This window comes from Phyllobates terribilis, unplaced genomic scaffold (genome assembly GCF_046119375.1).
Source record: "Phyllobates terribilis strain yellow unplaced genomic scaffold, ASM4611937v1 Scaffold_2__4_contigs__length_985480577, whole genome shotgun sequence".
In the NCBI taxonomy this organism is placed as follows: domain Eukaryota; kingdom Metazoa; phylum Chordata; class Amphibia; order Anura; family Dendrobatidae; genus Phyllobates; species Phyllobates terribilis.
Window position 1 is genome coordinate 333,481,612 of NW_027362762.1, and position 17,052 is coordinate 333,498,663.

At 41.7% G+C, this 17,052-nt stretch overlaps 1 protein-coding gene and 1 long non-coding RNA gene across 4 annotated transcripts in view; one reads left to right on the top strand and one right to left on the bottom strand.

The window, feature by feature from the left end:
• Positions 1 to 17,052, top strand: part of LOC141208213 (uncharacterized) — a 260,979-nt gene that overhangs the window by 178,578 nt on the left and 65,349 nt on the right. The gene's annotated exons all lie outside the window — the stretch shown is intronic.
• GABRG3 (gamma-aminobutyric acid type A receptor subunit gamma3) overlaps positions 1 to 17,052 on the bottom strand; it is a 1,111,975-nt gene that overhangs the window by 119,425 nt on the left and 975,498 nt on the right. For all 3 annotated transcript variants that reach the window (XM_073664536.1, XM_073664535.1, XM_073664537.1), the window contains one exon: positions 7,877 to 8,029. In XM_073664536.1, the coding sequence (XP_073520637.1) occupies positions 7,877 to 8,029 (153 nt within the window). The remainder of the gene's footprint in view (positions 1 to 7,876; positions 8,030 to 17,052) is intronic.

Sequence of the window (17,052 nt, forward strand, 5' to 3'; positions counted from 1 at the left end):
TGATGTGTTATGGATAGTGTTGAGTGATACCTTCCGATATCAGGAAATATCGGATCCGATTGAATCGGGCCGATACTCAAAAAGTATCGGATATCGCCGATTCCGATACCGGAAACCAATGCAAGTCAATGGGACACAAATATCGGAATGAAAATAAACCCTTTCTTTCCTTGTAGGTTAATTCTACAAGAAGGAAAACAACTAACAATAATGTAGAATGTATTGGGGGAGATGGTTGCCCAAATCGATGGGAACAGTGCTCACAGTGAAACATGAAAAGCCGGCAATTCAGCAGCGGCATACACCGGTACCCGACAATTTAGAACAGAAAGAATAGAGCTTCACACATAGATTAGATAGATAGAAACATGTCAGTCACATATATAATAAGTACAGTGACAGTGTTGCTTACTGTACTTGTCATTTAGTGTAAAGGATTTATTTAAAAAAATAATAGTGTTTTCATGCACCGTCTCTTTAAAAAAGCAGGCCGGCAATTCAGCAGCGGTACCCGACAATTTAGAACAGAAAGATAGAGCATCACACATAGATTAGATAGATAGAAACATATCAGTCACATATATAAGAAGTACAGTGACAGTGTTCGTTACTGTACTTGTCATTTAGTGTTAAAATAAAGGATTTATTAAAAAAAAAATTGGCGTGGGGTTCCCCGCAATTTTAGTCTCTAGCGGAGGTTAAGCAGACGGCTGGGGCAGATGTTTGAAGCCTGGGAAGGGGGTAATACCCACAGAGCTTCCCATGCTACTAATATAAGCCCCCAGCTGAATACCTAGCCTTTACTAGCTATTAAAATGGGGGACCCCAAAAAAATATGACGTGGGTCCCCCCCTATTTTAATAGCTAGCAAAGGCTAGGCAGACAGCTGGGGGCTGATATTAATAACCCAGGAAGGGTGCCATGAATATTGGCCCCCTCCCAGGCTAGAAACACCAGCCGTCAGCCGCCCCAGAAATGGCACATCCATAGGATGCACCAATTCTGGCACTTAGCCTCGCTCTTCCCACTGCCCTGTAGCGGTGGCAGTGGGGTTATAGGGCTGTGGTTGATGTCAGCTTATAATGCCAGCTGACATCAAGCCCAGGTTTGTAATGTAGAGGCGTCTATAAGACACCCCCATTACTAACCCCATAGTCGAAGTTAAAAAAACCCCACAAACACCCAGAATAAAGTCCTTTAATTGAAATAAAGACACAATTCTTTATTGCTCTAAATTAAACCATACTTACCATCACGCCCATTCCAGCTGAAGCCAACGATCTCCTGCAATAAAGGAAAAATAATAAAGCAACATCATCCTTACCTTTCGATGGTTCCCAGGACAGCTCCAGCTCTGCTACATCGAGATGACAGGCTGGATGGCAGCAGAAAGCTGCCATTCAGCCTGTCATCCCGCACACACTGAGAAGCGCAGGCATGCTTGCGCTCCTCAGTGTCAGGCTGTGACAGCATCCAGATGAGCCGACAATGAACTCAGCTCACCTCATGCACGTCACTGACAGCGTGGGAGAATTCTGCTGCGCATGCGGTGAGCGTGAGAGACTCGGCTCATCTGGATGCCGTTACAGCCTGACACTGAGAAGCGCAAGCATGCCTGCGCTTCTCAGTGTGTGCGTGATGACAGGCTGGATGGCAGCTTTCTGCTGCGGTCCAGCCTGTCATCTCGATGTAGCAGAGCTGGAGCTGTCCTGGGAACCATCGAAAGGTAAGGGTGATGTTGCTTTATTATTTTTCTTTTACTGCAGGAGATCGTTGGCTTCAGCTGGAATGGGCGTGATGGTAAGTATGGTTTAATTTAGAACAATAAAGAATTGTGTGTTTATTTCAATTAAAGGACTTTATTCTGGGTGTTGTGTTTTTTTTTAAATACTTTACTAGAATTTCATGGCGGTCATGTCTAATATTGGCGTGACCCCATGAATTTCGGGCTTAGTGCCAGCTGATAATACCAAGATGGCCCTAACCCATTTATTACCCAGTGAGTCACCGCACCAGGGCCATGGATGAGTTGGGTACAGAGCCAGAAGATGGCGCTTCTATGAACGCGCCATTTTCTGGGGTGACTGCGGACTGCAATTTGCAGCGGGGGGGCCCAGAAAGCTTGGCCTCCCTGTGCTTCGGATTCCAGCCCCCAGCTGCCTAGTTGTACCTGGCTGGACACAAAATTAGGGCGAAGCCCCACGTATTTTTTTTTTTTATTATTTCATGAAATTCATGAAATAATTTAAAAAAAAGGGCTTCCCTATATTGTTGTGTCCGGCCAGGTACAAATAGGCAGCTGGTGGTTGGGGGCAGCCCGTTCCTGCCTGCTGTACCTGGCTGGACACAAATATAGTGTGAAGCCCCACGTCAATTTTTTTTTAATTATTTCATGAAATAATTAAAAAAAAAATGCTTCCCTATACACTGTGTTCCAAATTATTATGCAAATAATATTTTCTCAGATTTTCCCAAATTACCTATATGAATTGCAGTCCTTGTAGTTTTCCAGTCAAATAACTATTAGAGTACAATTGAAAGGTTTTTGTACAAACTACCTATGATAACAGTATATTTTTAAAATAATAAAAAACTCAAACTGCACTCAAAATGCATGTTCCAAATTATTAAGCACAGCAGAGTTTTCAACCTTTTCATTTCAATAAAGAACAAAAAAATGGTCATTTTTGAAATTATAAGCATTAGCAGGTTATTACAAACTGAAATCAAACAGTTTTCAACTCAAAACTTTATTCTAGGTGATGTTACATTTGCACATAGGACCGCTTGTTCGAAAGGAGCTTCTGAACTCTCTCGTCCATTGAATTTGTCAGGTTTTGGATGGTTTCTGCTTCAATTGTTTTGCATGAGGACAGAATACCCTCCCAGAGCTGTTGCTTAGATGTGAACTGCCTCCCGCCATCATAGACACTCCTTTTGATGATGCTCCAGAGGTTCTCAATGGGGTTGAGGTCAGGGGAGCATGTAGAGATGCAGATGTGTTATGTGCAGCATGAGACGGGGCATTATCATGCATGAAAATGATCTTGCTGCGGAGTGCACGGTTCTTCTTCTTGAACCATGGAAGGAAGTGCTGTTTGAGAAACTCAACATACATTATGGAGTTCATCTTTACCCCTTCAGGGATCCTAAAAGGGCCAACAATCTCTCTCCCCATGATTCCAGCCCAAAACATTACTCCACCTCCTCCTTGTTAGCGCCGTAGCCGTGTTTGCATGGGGTGTCCATCAACCAGCCATCCTCCACTCCATCTATCTGGACCATCGAGATCATTTCATGCATGATAATGCCCCGTCTCATGCTGCACATAACACATCAGCATCTCTGCCTGCTATGGGCATAAAAGGGGACAAACTTATGGTATGGCACCCATGCTCCCATGACCTCAACCCCATTGAGAACCTCTGGAGCATCATCAAAAGGAGTGTCTATGATGGCGGGAGGCAGTTCACATCTAAGCAACAGCTCTGGGAGGGTATTCTGTCCTCATGCAAAACAATTAAAGCAGAAACCATCCAAAACCTGACAAATTCAATGCACGAGAAAGTTCAGAAGCTCCTTTCGAACATGGGGTCCTATGTGCAAATGTAACATCACCTAGAATAAAGTTTTGAGTTGAAAACTGTTTGATTTCAGTTTGTAATAACCTGCTAATGCTTATAATTTCAAAAATGACCATTTTTTTGTTCTTTATTAAAATGAAAAGGTTGAAAACTCTGCTGTGCATAATAATTTGGAACATGCATTTTGAGTGCAGTTTGAATTTTTTATTTTTTTAAAAATATACTGTTATCATAGGCAGTTTGTACAAAAACCTTTCAATTGTACTCTAATAGTTATTTGACTGTAAAATTACAATGACTGCAATTCATATAGGTAATTTGGGAAAATCTGAGAAAATATTATTTGCATAATAATTTGGAACACAGTGTTTTGTTGTGTCCGGCCAGGTACAAATAGGCAGCTGGTGGTTGGGGGCAGCCCATTCCTGCCTGCAGTACATGAATGGACACAAATATAGTGCGAAGCCCCACGTCAATTTGTTTTAAATTATTTCATGAATTTCCTGAAATAATTTTTAAAAAATTGCCGTGGGGCTTCGCACTATATTTGTGTCCAGCCAGGTACAGCAGGCAGGAACGGGCTGCCCCCAACCACCAGCTGCCTATTTGTACCTGGTTGGACACAAAAATATATGGAAGCCCTTTTTTTCTTAATTATTTCATGAATTTCAAGAAATAATAAAAAAAAAAAAATATGTGGGGCTTCGCCCTATTTTTGTGTCCAGCCAGGTACAACTAGGCAGCTGGGGCTGGAATCTGTAGCGCAGGGAGACCCAAGATTTCTGGGCCCCCCGCTGCTGCAAATTGCAGTCCGCAGCCACCCCGGAAAATGGCGCGTTCATAGAAGCGCCATCTTCTGGCGCTGTACTCTACTCAGCCAGTTCCCTGGTGCGGTGGCTCACTGGGTAATAAAGGGGTTAGGGCCAGCTTGGTATTATCAGCTGGCCCTAAGCCCAAAATTCATGGGGTCACGCCAATATTAGACATGACCGCCATGAATTTCTAGTAAAGTATTTAAAAAAGACACAACACCCAGAATAAAGTCCTTTAATTGAAATAAACACACAATTTTTTATTGTTCAAAATTAAACCATACTTACCGTCATGCCCATTCCAGCTGAAGCCAACGATCACCTGCAATAAAAGTAAAATAATAAAGCAACATCATCCTTACCTTTCCATGGTTCCCAGGACGGCTTCAGCTCTGCTACATTCACATGACAGGCTGGACCGCAGCAGAAAGCTGCCATCCAGCCTGTCATCCCGCAGACACTGAGAAGCGAAGGCATGCTTGCGCTCCTCAGTGTCAAGCTGTGACGGCATCCAGATGAGCCGAGTCTCTCATGCTCACCGCATGCGCAGGAGAATTCTCCCACGCTGTCAGTGACGTGCATGAGGTGAGATGAGTTCATTGTCGGCTCATCTGGATGCCGTCACAGCCTGACACTGAAAAGCGCAAGCATGCCTGCGCTTCTCAGTGTGTGCGGGATGACAGGCTGGATGGCAGCGTTCTGCTGCGGTCCAGGATATCATCTCGATGTAGCAGAGCTGGAGCTGTCCTGGGAACCATCGAAAGGTAAGGATGATGTTGGTTTATTATTTTTCTTTTATTGCAGGAGATCATTGGCTTCAGCTGGAATGGGAATGATGGTAAGTATGGTTTAATTTAGAACAATAAAGAATTGTGTGTTTACTTCAATTAAAGGACTTTATTCTGGGTGTTTGTGTTTTTTTTTTTAACTTTGACTATGGGGTTAGTAATGGGGGTGTCTTATAGATGCATCTCCATTACTAACCTGGGCTTGATGTCAGCTGGCATTATAAGCTGACATCAACCCCAGCCCTATTACCCCACTGCCACCGCTACAGAGCAGTGGGAAGAGCGAGGCTAAGTGGCAGAATGGGGCGGCTGACGGCAGGTGTTTCTAGCCTGGGAGGGGGCCAATATTCATGGCACCCTTCCTGGGCTATTAATATCAGCCCCCAGCTGTCTGCCTTGCCTTCGCTAGCTATTAAAATAGGGGGGACCCCACGTCATTTTTTTGGGGATCTCCCATTTTAATAGCTAGTAAAGGCTAGGTATTCAGCTGGGGGCTGATATTAGCAGCCTGGGAAGCTCCGTGGGCATTACCCCCTTCCCAGGCTTCAAACATCTGCCCCAGCCGTCTGCTTAACCTCCGCTAGAGACTAAAATTACGGGGAACCCCACGCCAATTTTTTTTTTTAATAAATCCTTTATTTTAACACTAAATGACAAGTACAGTAACCAACACTGTCATTGTACTTCTTATATATGTGACTGACATGTTTCTATCTATCTAATCTATGTGTGATGCTCTATCTTTCTGTTCTAAATTGTCGGGTACCGGTGTATGCCGCTGATGAATTGCCGGCTTTTCATACTTCACTGTGAGCACTGTTCCCATCGATTTGGGCAACCACTGTAATGCCACAACCACCTTGGCTGTGGCATTAATGTCTTAAAAAAATATTAATTCCTGCTATTCCATTTAATTGTAATGTAAGGGAGATAATGTAATGTCAGCGCTTGAGCAGGAGAATTCTCCCACCCTGTGATGGCATTCTGAAGACAGGCTGGATCGTAGCTGAGCGTTGCCATACAGCTTGTCATCCTTCAGAGACACTGCAGAGCGCAGGCATTATGTGAACTTCCGATTCCGGTATTCGATATTGTAAAAGTATCGGAACTCAGTATCGGAACTCCGATACAGCGAATATCGGTCGATACCGGATATTTCAGTATCGGAATGCTCAACACTAGTCATAGAATCAACTAAAAATGGGATAATTATGTTTTTTCAACATGATTGAAAAAGTTTATAAAAATCAATACTTACTGTATAATAAACTGCAAAATGAATAGTAGTACTAGTATTAATCTGAAATTCAATCTCACAATATCTCATCTTTTTTTCGGGAGTGCACTACTAGAATGCTAGTGGGTGGGCGCTCTTGCTTAATGGACAGTCTAGGCCAGCAGCATCATAATGCTACCGGCCTGAACTGTGTGCTTTAAAATGCTGCTATATGAAGCAGCCTTGCCTCTGCAGCTTCAAAATGCAGAGATGCTACATAGAGGTTGAAGGATTAGAATCTAAGTCTTCTACAGCACTCCCCGGCTAGTCTCAAATCAGTGCTTACAAACTCAGTAGGAAATAGATAGTAACACTGTACATGTTCGGCCACCATTGCAGTCAAGTCACCTTGCCAACAAGCAGTAAATAATGGAATGAATAAAAAATCCAGAGAATGTGGGCATATTTAAATAAAAAAACAATTACTCAAGATTTGCCTTGAACAGCACACACCTCTGAAATATCTATACTTTCTATTTGCTTGAGGGACGGGCAATCCATCTTGAGTGACAGTTCTGGTCAGTTTACTTCAGCAAAGCTTATGCTATGGTGACACATTAATTGTCAGTGCACTTGTGCTGGAGACTACACAGTTATCATTATATTTGCATTTAGAGTTAACTGTGCCTTTGAACAAGTGAGAGCAGTGAAGAGAAGAACTGCTCTTAAAACTGTAGTGTTGGGCAGTAACTGGTGATTTTGCATGATGTATAACAGGTCAGGAGCCGGTAGGGTGAGGTAAGTGAGCATGTAATTGATGTATAGAAATTACTGAGCTGGAAAGAGGTGAATAGGATCTCGAGAGTTAACTATTCAGCCTGGAACATAACTACTACAGGTTCTGGTTGTAAATCTCTTTGGCAACAAACTGTACATTATATAAGATAAAAGCTCTCATTGCAAGAGAATGATAGCTAATAGAAAAAGCAAATCAATTACTAACTTTCTTATTTTCATGCTGTTTAACGTACTAAAGCAATTTAATAACATGAGAAAATTCCTTTAACAAAAATGTTTTTGTTCAATGACAGCAGAAATATTCAAAGTGGTTAGAAAATGAAACACAAAGTATAATACAAAGCTTTATATGTTTTTTATACACTTATTATAATAAAGTTACATGAAATAATAAAATCATTTTGGGTCTTATGCATGTTTAAGTTATATACATTAATGAAACTCTATGTGACTGCTAGAAGTGGTTTCTGAATAATTTCAAATTGACAAGAAGAAAATTCTGTCAGTATTCATAGATAGAAACTATTACTGGTCACTGCAAGTCAAGAGATTGCATTTGTGTGGTCCCAAAGCTCACTTGCTTTCTTATACCGAGTTGTCAGCACTTATCACTGACATGCAATTTAAACAATGAGCAGACAAAGCAGAAATGACAGAACTGTCTTTTAAATGTCTTACCTAATGCTGTTCTCGCTGGAGTGGAATCTTTTTTTATCCAGAATGATACCCAAGATAACACAACTGTTAATATGCAAGGGATATATGTTTGAATAGTGAAGTATCCCATTCTTCTGCTTAAATCAAAGTACACAGTCATGACAATATAATCACCTGTTGGAACAAAACCAAAGCGTTGTTGATATCCAATTTCTATTAGCACTATTTTGCAAGATAAATACAAAAGAAAATATTGAAACACATTTTAGACTTCTAACAATATCATATTTTACCAATAATTCAGAATTTTTTGAGTTTTAGGATTCTCTTTGTATTTCATGCCTTTATCGTTTTTATCAAATTTTCTGATGAATCCATTTTTTATGCATTGGTGTTAAGAACAGACAACACATGGACCCATTGTTTGTCTATGTGCATGTTCACATTGGCTATTTCTCACATGAACTTATGTAGAGGTGGAACAGTAGCTGCTAGGTCAAAGGAGACTCCATCAGCTTTGCGATGCAGCAAGTAGGCTGAATTTCCATTGTAACTGGGGCTAATATACCAAAACAAGTGGCAGGAATAAATAAAAAAAAGTTTAAACATTTCCATGGAGAAAGGTTGAACTTGATGGACCAATGTCTTTTCTTAACCTTTTTAACTAATTTTATAACTATGTAACTAAGTAATGCCCCCAAATGTCTCATATGCATGATTAAATGAAAAATACATAAATCAGTAGTGACAGAGTCACTGGACTGATATACAAGCGGAGGTATGTGTCACTCAGGTTGCTCTCCTGTGTAAATTGAAACCTACTGAATTTCTGCCAACATGTTATATGCTGGGGGTTAACTCTCTTAAAAGGGTGTGGTTTTATGGGAATGGTAAAGAGGGTGGGAGGCCATTCCCTTACCTCTCCTCAGGGTGTGGCTGAGCGGGGTTAAATACTGAGTCAGTAGTTTGTAATGTGTAGTGTGTGATCTGGAGATGGAAGTCTCCAGGCTGTGTTGGGCTGAAGCTAGAGAGCAACACTGGAGGACTGGTGTTGCTGAGACTTCACGGTGCTACCTGGAGCAGGCTGAGCCTTGCTTGCTAATAGACTCTCTTGTATTTTCTCTTTTGTTTTCTCATTAACCCTGAGAAGGGTCTGTTTATTTTTTATGGGACGCTGTTGGAGTTTATGCCGCACAATAAACCCGCAGGAAGTTTACCTGAACCGGAGAGCCGAGCAAGTCGCTTTACCACACAGTATATAAAAAACAGGAAAAAAAATAAAAAGCCATTGCCAATCCAAATTGCTATATCTAGACCTGCCCTTATAAGAAGGAAAAAAAAACGTGTTCGATAAAAGAAAATAATTTTTACGGAAAGCCGAGCAAATTTTAATGTATTTCAGTGGTCTTTTGTAGTCATTAAAATAAAATAAATAGTAAAAAAGGGGAAAACGGACTGTTATTCCCTTTATTTTTCCACTGGTATCCCCAATTGAAAAAAAAGAGAGTGTGATAAAATTAGACCATACATATCATGAAAAAAAGCAAAAATTACTTGAATATCTGAGCAAGAAAAAAAATTTACTGATCTATACACTGCATGTACGAAAAGAAATGAAAATGTGGCAGGTCAGGAACATGGGTAATAGCCTTGTCTTAAAATGATTATTAACTTATATTTGATTTTATTTATATACCCTCTAATATTTGCTAGCATAGACACATTTACCATGCATTCTCCATTAACGTACCAACCTTTTATAAGGTACACTATCAAATACATTGGAAACAAAGAAATACGATATCCAACGACTTGCCCCAATCCAAACTTACCTCCTTATAGAACCTAATCAGATTAGTTTAGCACAAAATATACTTTATAAATCCATGCTGATATGGAACTATACATATATATATTACTTTTAGAATTATTTTTTTCCTTTCTTTTGAATATTAGCATAATATTTCCTATGCACTAGTCCTGATGAATAGGAACAGAAATGAACAGAAATGAAAAAAATATTACCTATACTTTTTTTTTTTAATAATTAATACCAGCTAGTGAAATATATTCTTTTATTTATGATCTGTTTTTAATTTCTGATGATAGAATTTGTTTTATTCTATTTTCTATACATGATTATCGAGCAGACATCTAGCCTGCACATCTGTTTAACAGAATTTAACAGCTATGTGAACCATAAGAAACAGTGAGCTGTGACAGCCACCTATTGTGAATAATGTATCCTACACAATCTACATATTTTTCATTGTACTTAAAGGGGTTGTCCAGTCAAAGGTGATAAGTCTGCAGTGACTCTGTGTGACTGCAGACTTATGAATTGCCCCAGCACAGGCACTGTGCGCTGCGGGTGTTATGTTCTGCTACCAGAGCTAAGGAAAGAGAGGAGATCTGTCCCTACGATAGAACTCAGTTTGATCCCTACGATGTAACAGGGGACCTGATCCTGCGATCAGACCTGCTAAAGTCCTAAGCTAGTCTGTACGGAGACCTATAGATGTGGGGAAGGAATCCCTACAAGTACTAAGGACTGGGAGGAAAATGGGACACCTCCTAACAGAAATAGTAGCAGACAGACGAACAAACAAATATATAGAACATAGAGGTCCGTAGACCAAGCAAACTAACAGAGTTAGATACAGAGCACAGGCTAGCTAGAAAGTAGTTATACAATGAAGTCCAGCAAAGCCAGAAGGGCGGAGCAGGATTAAATAGGCCAACAAGGTCATGTGACCAGCAAAGGAAAAAACCTAAGAGCAAGGTTCTAACAGTACCCCCCCTTCTAAGAGGATCCTCCGGATCCCTTAGGACCAGGCTTATCAGGAAATCTCCTGTGAAACGCTCTGATAAGTCTGGACGCGGAAACATCATCTGACCTCACCCAAGAGTTATCCTCGGGTCCGAAACCTTTCCAGGCCACAAGATACTGCAAACTACCTCTATACCGTCTAGAGTTAAGGATGCGAGAAATTTCATATTCCCCGTCCTCCACCACCGGAGGAACAGAGGCAGAGGCGTCACCATCCGAAACAACAGCTTTTTTTAACAGAGAGACATGAAATACCAGATTAATTCTCCAGGAGGTAGGAACCTCCAACCTAACAGCAGATTGGTTGACAACCTGAAGCACCTTAAAGGGCCCTACAAACTTGGGACCCAATTTCTTAGAAGGAATCCTCAACCGCAGATTCCTAGAGGACAACCAAACCATGTCACCAACAGCGAACAAAACCTCCTGTCGTTTCCTATCAAAGTAGTCTTTAGATTTTCTGTTGGCCTCCTGAAGATTACCACGCACATCCGTCCAAACTCTCTCCAAATCACCGGAAAAATTCTCCTCCTCAGGCACGGCAGATCCCAACTTGGAGAACGACCCAAACGACGGATGTCTCCCAGAACAACAAAAAAAAGGCGAACAACTAGCAGAAGAAGATGTATGATTGTTCAGAGCAAATTCAGCAAGTGGCAGAAACTCAGACCACCCCTCTTGATTGTCTGCCACAAAACAACGCAAGAACTGCTCAACATCCTGGTTTTTCCTTTCTGTCTGGCCATTAGATTCAGGATGATATCCGGACGAGAACGACAAATGAACTCCCAACCTGTCACAAAAGGCACGCCAAAAACGAGCCACGAACTGAGGACCCCTATCAGAAACAATGTCAGTAGGAACGCCATGAAGTCTGACAATTTCCTTGACAAAGGCCTTAGCGAGAGTTTTAGTGCAGGGCAGTTTGACGAAGGGAACCAAGTGACACATCTTGCTAAAACGGTCCACGACCACCCAGATGACAGTAAAACCCTCAGAGGGGGGAAGGTCAGTTATAAAGTCCATAGCCAAATGTGTCCAAGGAGCACTGGGAACCTCCAAAGGACAAAGCAACCCCGCAGCAGGAGTATGTGAGGACTTAGATCTAGCACATATAGTACATTGATGCACCCACTTAATGACTTCCTTCTGCCATCCAGGCCACCAAAAACTGCGACCCACCAGTCTCTTGGTCTCAGAGATTCCGGGATGACCTGCCAACCGAGATTCGTGACACTCAACAAACAAATCTCTCCTAAAGGTCCCAGGCACAAACAACCTCCCATGAGGAGTGTTAGATGGGGCATTCTCCTGTGCTTTAAGAATCTCATCTTCCAAAACGGAGTCCAAAGCAGCTATCACAACACCTTCTTGTAAAATGTTCTCCTCTTTCTCAGCATCGACTATGGGAGAAAAACTGCGAGACAAGGCATCCGCCTTAACATTCTTAGTACCAGGGATGTAAGTAACGGAGAAATTAAACCGCGAGAAAAACAGTGCCCACCTAGCCTGACGGGCATTCAGGCGCTTGGCAGCATCAAGATAAATCAGATTTTTATGATCCGTAAGAACCTGAACGGGAAATTCCGCACCTTCCAAGAAGTGGCGCCAGTGTTCAAATGCGAGTTTAATAGCCAATAATTCCCGATTACCAATATCGTAATTCAGTTCAGTCTCCGAAAATTTTTTTGAAAAAAAGGCACAGGGATGTAATCCATCCCCGTTATCCTGAGACAATACTGCGCCAACCCCCACAGAGGAAGCATCAACCTCAACCAAAAACGGCTTAGTCACATCAGGCTGCATAAGGATGGGAGCAGAGGTGAACCTCTCCTTGAGATACACAAAAGCTTCAATGGCCTCAGAAGACCACTGAACCGCATCAGCACCTTTCCTGGTGAGATCGGTCAGAGGTTTGACAATACTAGAAAAATTTTTTATGAATTTTCTGTAATAATTGGCGAAACCTAAAAACCTCTGTATCGATTTCAAACCAATAGGCCTAGGCCATTCCTGTACAGCTTGAACTTTAACCGGGTCCATCTCAAAACCTTCTCTGGAGATAATGTAACCCAAAAAACTAATTCTCTGTACAGCGAACTCACATTTCTCCAGCTTAGCAAAAAGCGTATTGTCCATTAACAACTGTAATACCTCACGTACGCTCCGCCAATGAGACTCCAGATCCGGCGAATAAATCAAAATGTCATCCAAATACACAACCACATTTTTGCCGATCAAAGGTCTAAGGATGTCATTAATAATATTGTGAAAAAATGCAGGAGCATTAGTAAGACCAAAAGGCATCACCAGATTCTCAAAATGACCCACAGGAGTGTTAAAAGCAGTCTTCCATTCGTCACCCTCCTTCATGCGCCACAGATTGTATGCCCCCTTAAGGTCAATTTTTGAGAACCACTTGGCCCCCATTAACTGGTTAAACAGATCAGGAATCAATGGCAGTGGGTAAGGATTGCGTACAGTAATTTTGTTTATCTCACGAAAATCCAGACAAGGACGTAAACCGCTGTCCTTTTTTTTTACAAAAAAAAATCCAACCGCCACAGGAGACTTAGAGGGCCTAATGTGACCGGCGGCCAAACTTGTCTGTATGTATTCCTCCAAAGCCTTCCTCTCAGGAATAGTAAGGTTAAATAAACGACTTTTAGGAAGAGTCGCTCCAGGGACAAATTCAATAGAACAATCATAGTCTCTATAGGGAGGCAAAACCTGCGATTCCTTCTCAGAAAAAACTCTCCAAAAATCCTGAAAAGGAACAGGCAATTCTCCCCTATCCAAAGCTGCAATACGCCCGTTACAACACTTGTCATAACATTTATGGCTCCAGGATTTAATTTCACTGGTAGACCAATCCAGTACAGGATTGTGAAATTTTAACCAGGGCAATCCCAATATTACTGGAGAAGGCAAGTTATTCAAAACTACCAAATCCAATTTCTCATGGTGAACACCATTAATAGTGAGAGGAAATTCACAGACCTTGAGAGTAATATTCTTCAAAGGGGAACCATCCACAGAAACCACAGCAATGGGGGATGATAAAGGTTCGGGTTTTAAATTGAGTCTTTCCAAGAATCCCCCATCAATTACATTCAGAATAGACCCACAATCAACAAACACCCGAAATTCCATTAATTTTTCCTGAGCAATCGTGGAAGCAGCTAAAAATACACCCTTGGAATTTAAACAGGCAATACGGGCATGACTGACCATTTTTTTTTCTTTCTTCATACGAAGCTCACAGCCTTTAATCAAATGACCAGATTTTCCGCAATAGAAACACAAGCCTTCAGAAAATCTGCGATCTTTTTCTTGAGAGCGAGGTGAAACCGATCAAATCTCCATCGGTTCACCACTGTTAGTACACACATTCTCATAACCAGAAACTGACATAGCAGAGGATTTTCTCTCATTAACCCTTGCACGCAGTCTCCTATCCACCCGTATAGCTAATTGCATAGCCTGTTGCAAATCTTCAGGTGTAGGATAAGCAATTAGCAGGTCTTTAACCCTTTCATTGAGCCCAGCAAGAAATAGACTTTTCAGAGCAGAATCGTTCCACCCTGTTTGAGTAGACCAACGACGGAAATGAGTACAATATTTTTCCACATTACCTGATCCCTGTCTCAAACGTCTCAACTCAGTCTCAGCTGATGCGACACGGTCAGGATCATCATATAATAGCCCCAAAGCAGAAAAAAAACTATCCACTGATCTGAAGCATGTATCACTAGGTTGCAAAGAAAAGGCCCACTCCTGAGGCTCTTTGCGCAAAAGTGACATTATGAACCCTATGCGCTGGGATTCATCCCCAGAGGACTTGAGTCTCAAACGAAAATACAATAAGCAAGCATTTTTAAATGAAAAAAATTCTCGGTGTTCACCAAAAAATAAATCCGGCAAACATACCTTAGGCTCCAAGAAATGTGCTCCAGGACAGTTACTCACGTGCTGACGGAGCTCGGCCACCTCCAGAGAGAGTTCCTGCAGGCGATGAGCCAAATCCTGAACCGACACCATGATGGAACAGAAAAATCTTTCCTTAGAGAATTTGCAGGCTGGACTTACTGTTATGTTCTGCTACCAGAGCTAAGGAAAGAGAGGAGATCTGTCCCTACGATAGAACTCAGCTTGATCCCTACGATGTAACAGGGGACCTGATCCTGCGATCAGACCTGCTAAAGTCCTAAGCTAGTCTGTACGGAGACCTATAGATGTGGGGAATTAATCCCTACAAGTACTAAGGACTGGGAGGAAAATGGGACACCTCCTAACAGAAATAGTAGCAGACAGACGAACAAACAAAATATATAGAACATAGAGGTCCGTAGACCAAGCAAACTAACAGAGTTAGATACAGAGCACAGGCTAGCTAGAAAGTAGTTATACAATGAAGTCCAGCAAAGGCAGAAGGGCGGAGCAGGATTAAATAGGCCAACAAGGTCATGTGACCAGCAAAGGAAAAAACCTAAGAGCAAGGTTCTAACAGCGGGGATTTGTCGGTATGAGACCCGGGACTAGAGGCTATGTATGCATTGTACATACCCCCGGCCTTGCTCTCCATACACTTGCATTGAGCAAGGCCGCGCCTTCTTGTCTGATGCGCCCACTGGCCGCTCTTGTCACTAGATGGATCGTGGCCTTGCTCCATACAAGCTTATGGAGCGAGACGATGATGTATGCCAGAGGGTATGTATATATACATAGCCTCCGGTCCCGGGCATCATACCGGCAAATCCCCCCAGCACACAGTGCCTGCGCTGGGGAGATTCATAAGTCTGCAGTCACACAGAGTGACTGCAGACTTATCACTTTTGACCAGACAACTGCTTTTAGCCTGTTCAAATAATTTAAATAATTGAAGTAATAGGTAAACAGTAGACAATTTTATGATGCCATATTCCCTTTAAATATTGGAAATATGTTGCCATGTGTTTTTTCTGCCAGTCTCATGGTTCATTTTTAACACAATTTTTGTTTATAATTGCATTATGATCTGAGATGTGATTTCTGCTTTAATCATCCATATGGATGTATTTGAATACACTGATACCTAGTGTTCACACAGTAGTGATCCTTTATTATTCATTATTTTATTTATTATTTATCAATTATTATTTTCATTATTCGTTTTAGGAGGGATGAGCAAACTTGAACTGTAAACTGGAAAGGTCAAAAGAGCAGCACGAGAGCAGGAATGATGAGTGGAGACATCACTGCTCATTATTACGGCTCTCACGCTGTCCTTCTGCAAACCGGCCACTATGAACTGAGGTAACCTTCCTGATGTCACCTCAGTTCACAGCAGCCCGATCTTGCGGAGTACGGCGTGAGACCTGGCAGTGGCTGCTGCTCCAGTTTGTGGAGCTTCGCTCTCTCCATACACTGGATGAAGAACATGGGGATTATTGTGGGACCTCCATTTCGATTACGCCGGAGCCTGTGGATTATTTTTTTCAGCTGATAAATGGGGAAAAGATGGAAATTGTCGGGGAGTGTTTTTTATACATAAAGGACTTTTCTGTGTGTATATTTCTTTCTTTTGACTACAGGGTTAGTAATGGGGGTGTCTGATAGACGCCTCTCCATTACTATTCCCTAGGCTTGATGTCAGAGGACATTACACAGCTGACATCAACTCCTAAACCATTACCCAAATTGCCAATGCACCAGAGCAATCTGGAAGAGACAAGGCTAAGTGTCAGAATTGGCGCATCTAACGGATGCGCCATTTATGGGGCATCAGATGGCTGGTCTTTTTAGGCTGGGAAGGGACCAATACCATGTCCATTCCCAGCCTAATAATATCAGCCCGCTGCTCTCTGCTTTGCCTTTGCTGGTTATTAAAAATGGGGAGGGCCACGTCATTTTTTTAAGGGTCCCCCCATTTTTAATAACCAGTGAATGCAAAGCAGAAAGCTGGGAACTGATATTAATAGACTGGGAAGGTCCATGGATATTTTTCTCTTCCCAGCATAATAAGACCAGCCCCCAGCTGTCTGCTTTCCTTTGGCTGTTTTTTTTAAAAATAGGGGGATTTTTTTTAAATTAATTAATTAATTAATTAATTAATTTATTTATTTATTTATTTATTTATTTATTAACAAGTACAGTAAAATACACACAGAAGGTACTGCTCAACTTCTCTACTTGGACCTCTGACACCTGGTTCAATATTATTATTCTATATTATTTTAAGTCATTTTCCTATCCACATTTGTTTGCAGAGCAACTGTCCTGCTCTTACCCACATTTTGCTTCCTTTTGAAGCGACTTCGCCCTTACTACAACCATTTTACAGCACCAAAGTTTGGGTCCCCATTGACTTATATGGGGTTCGGGTCAA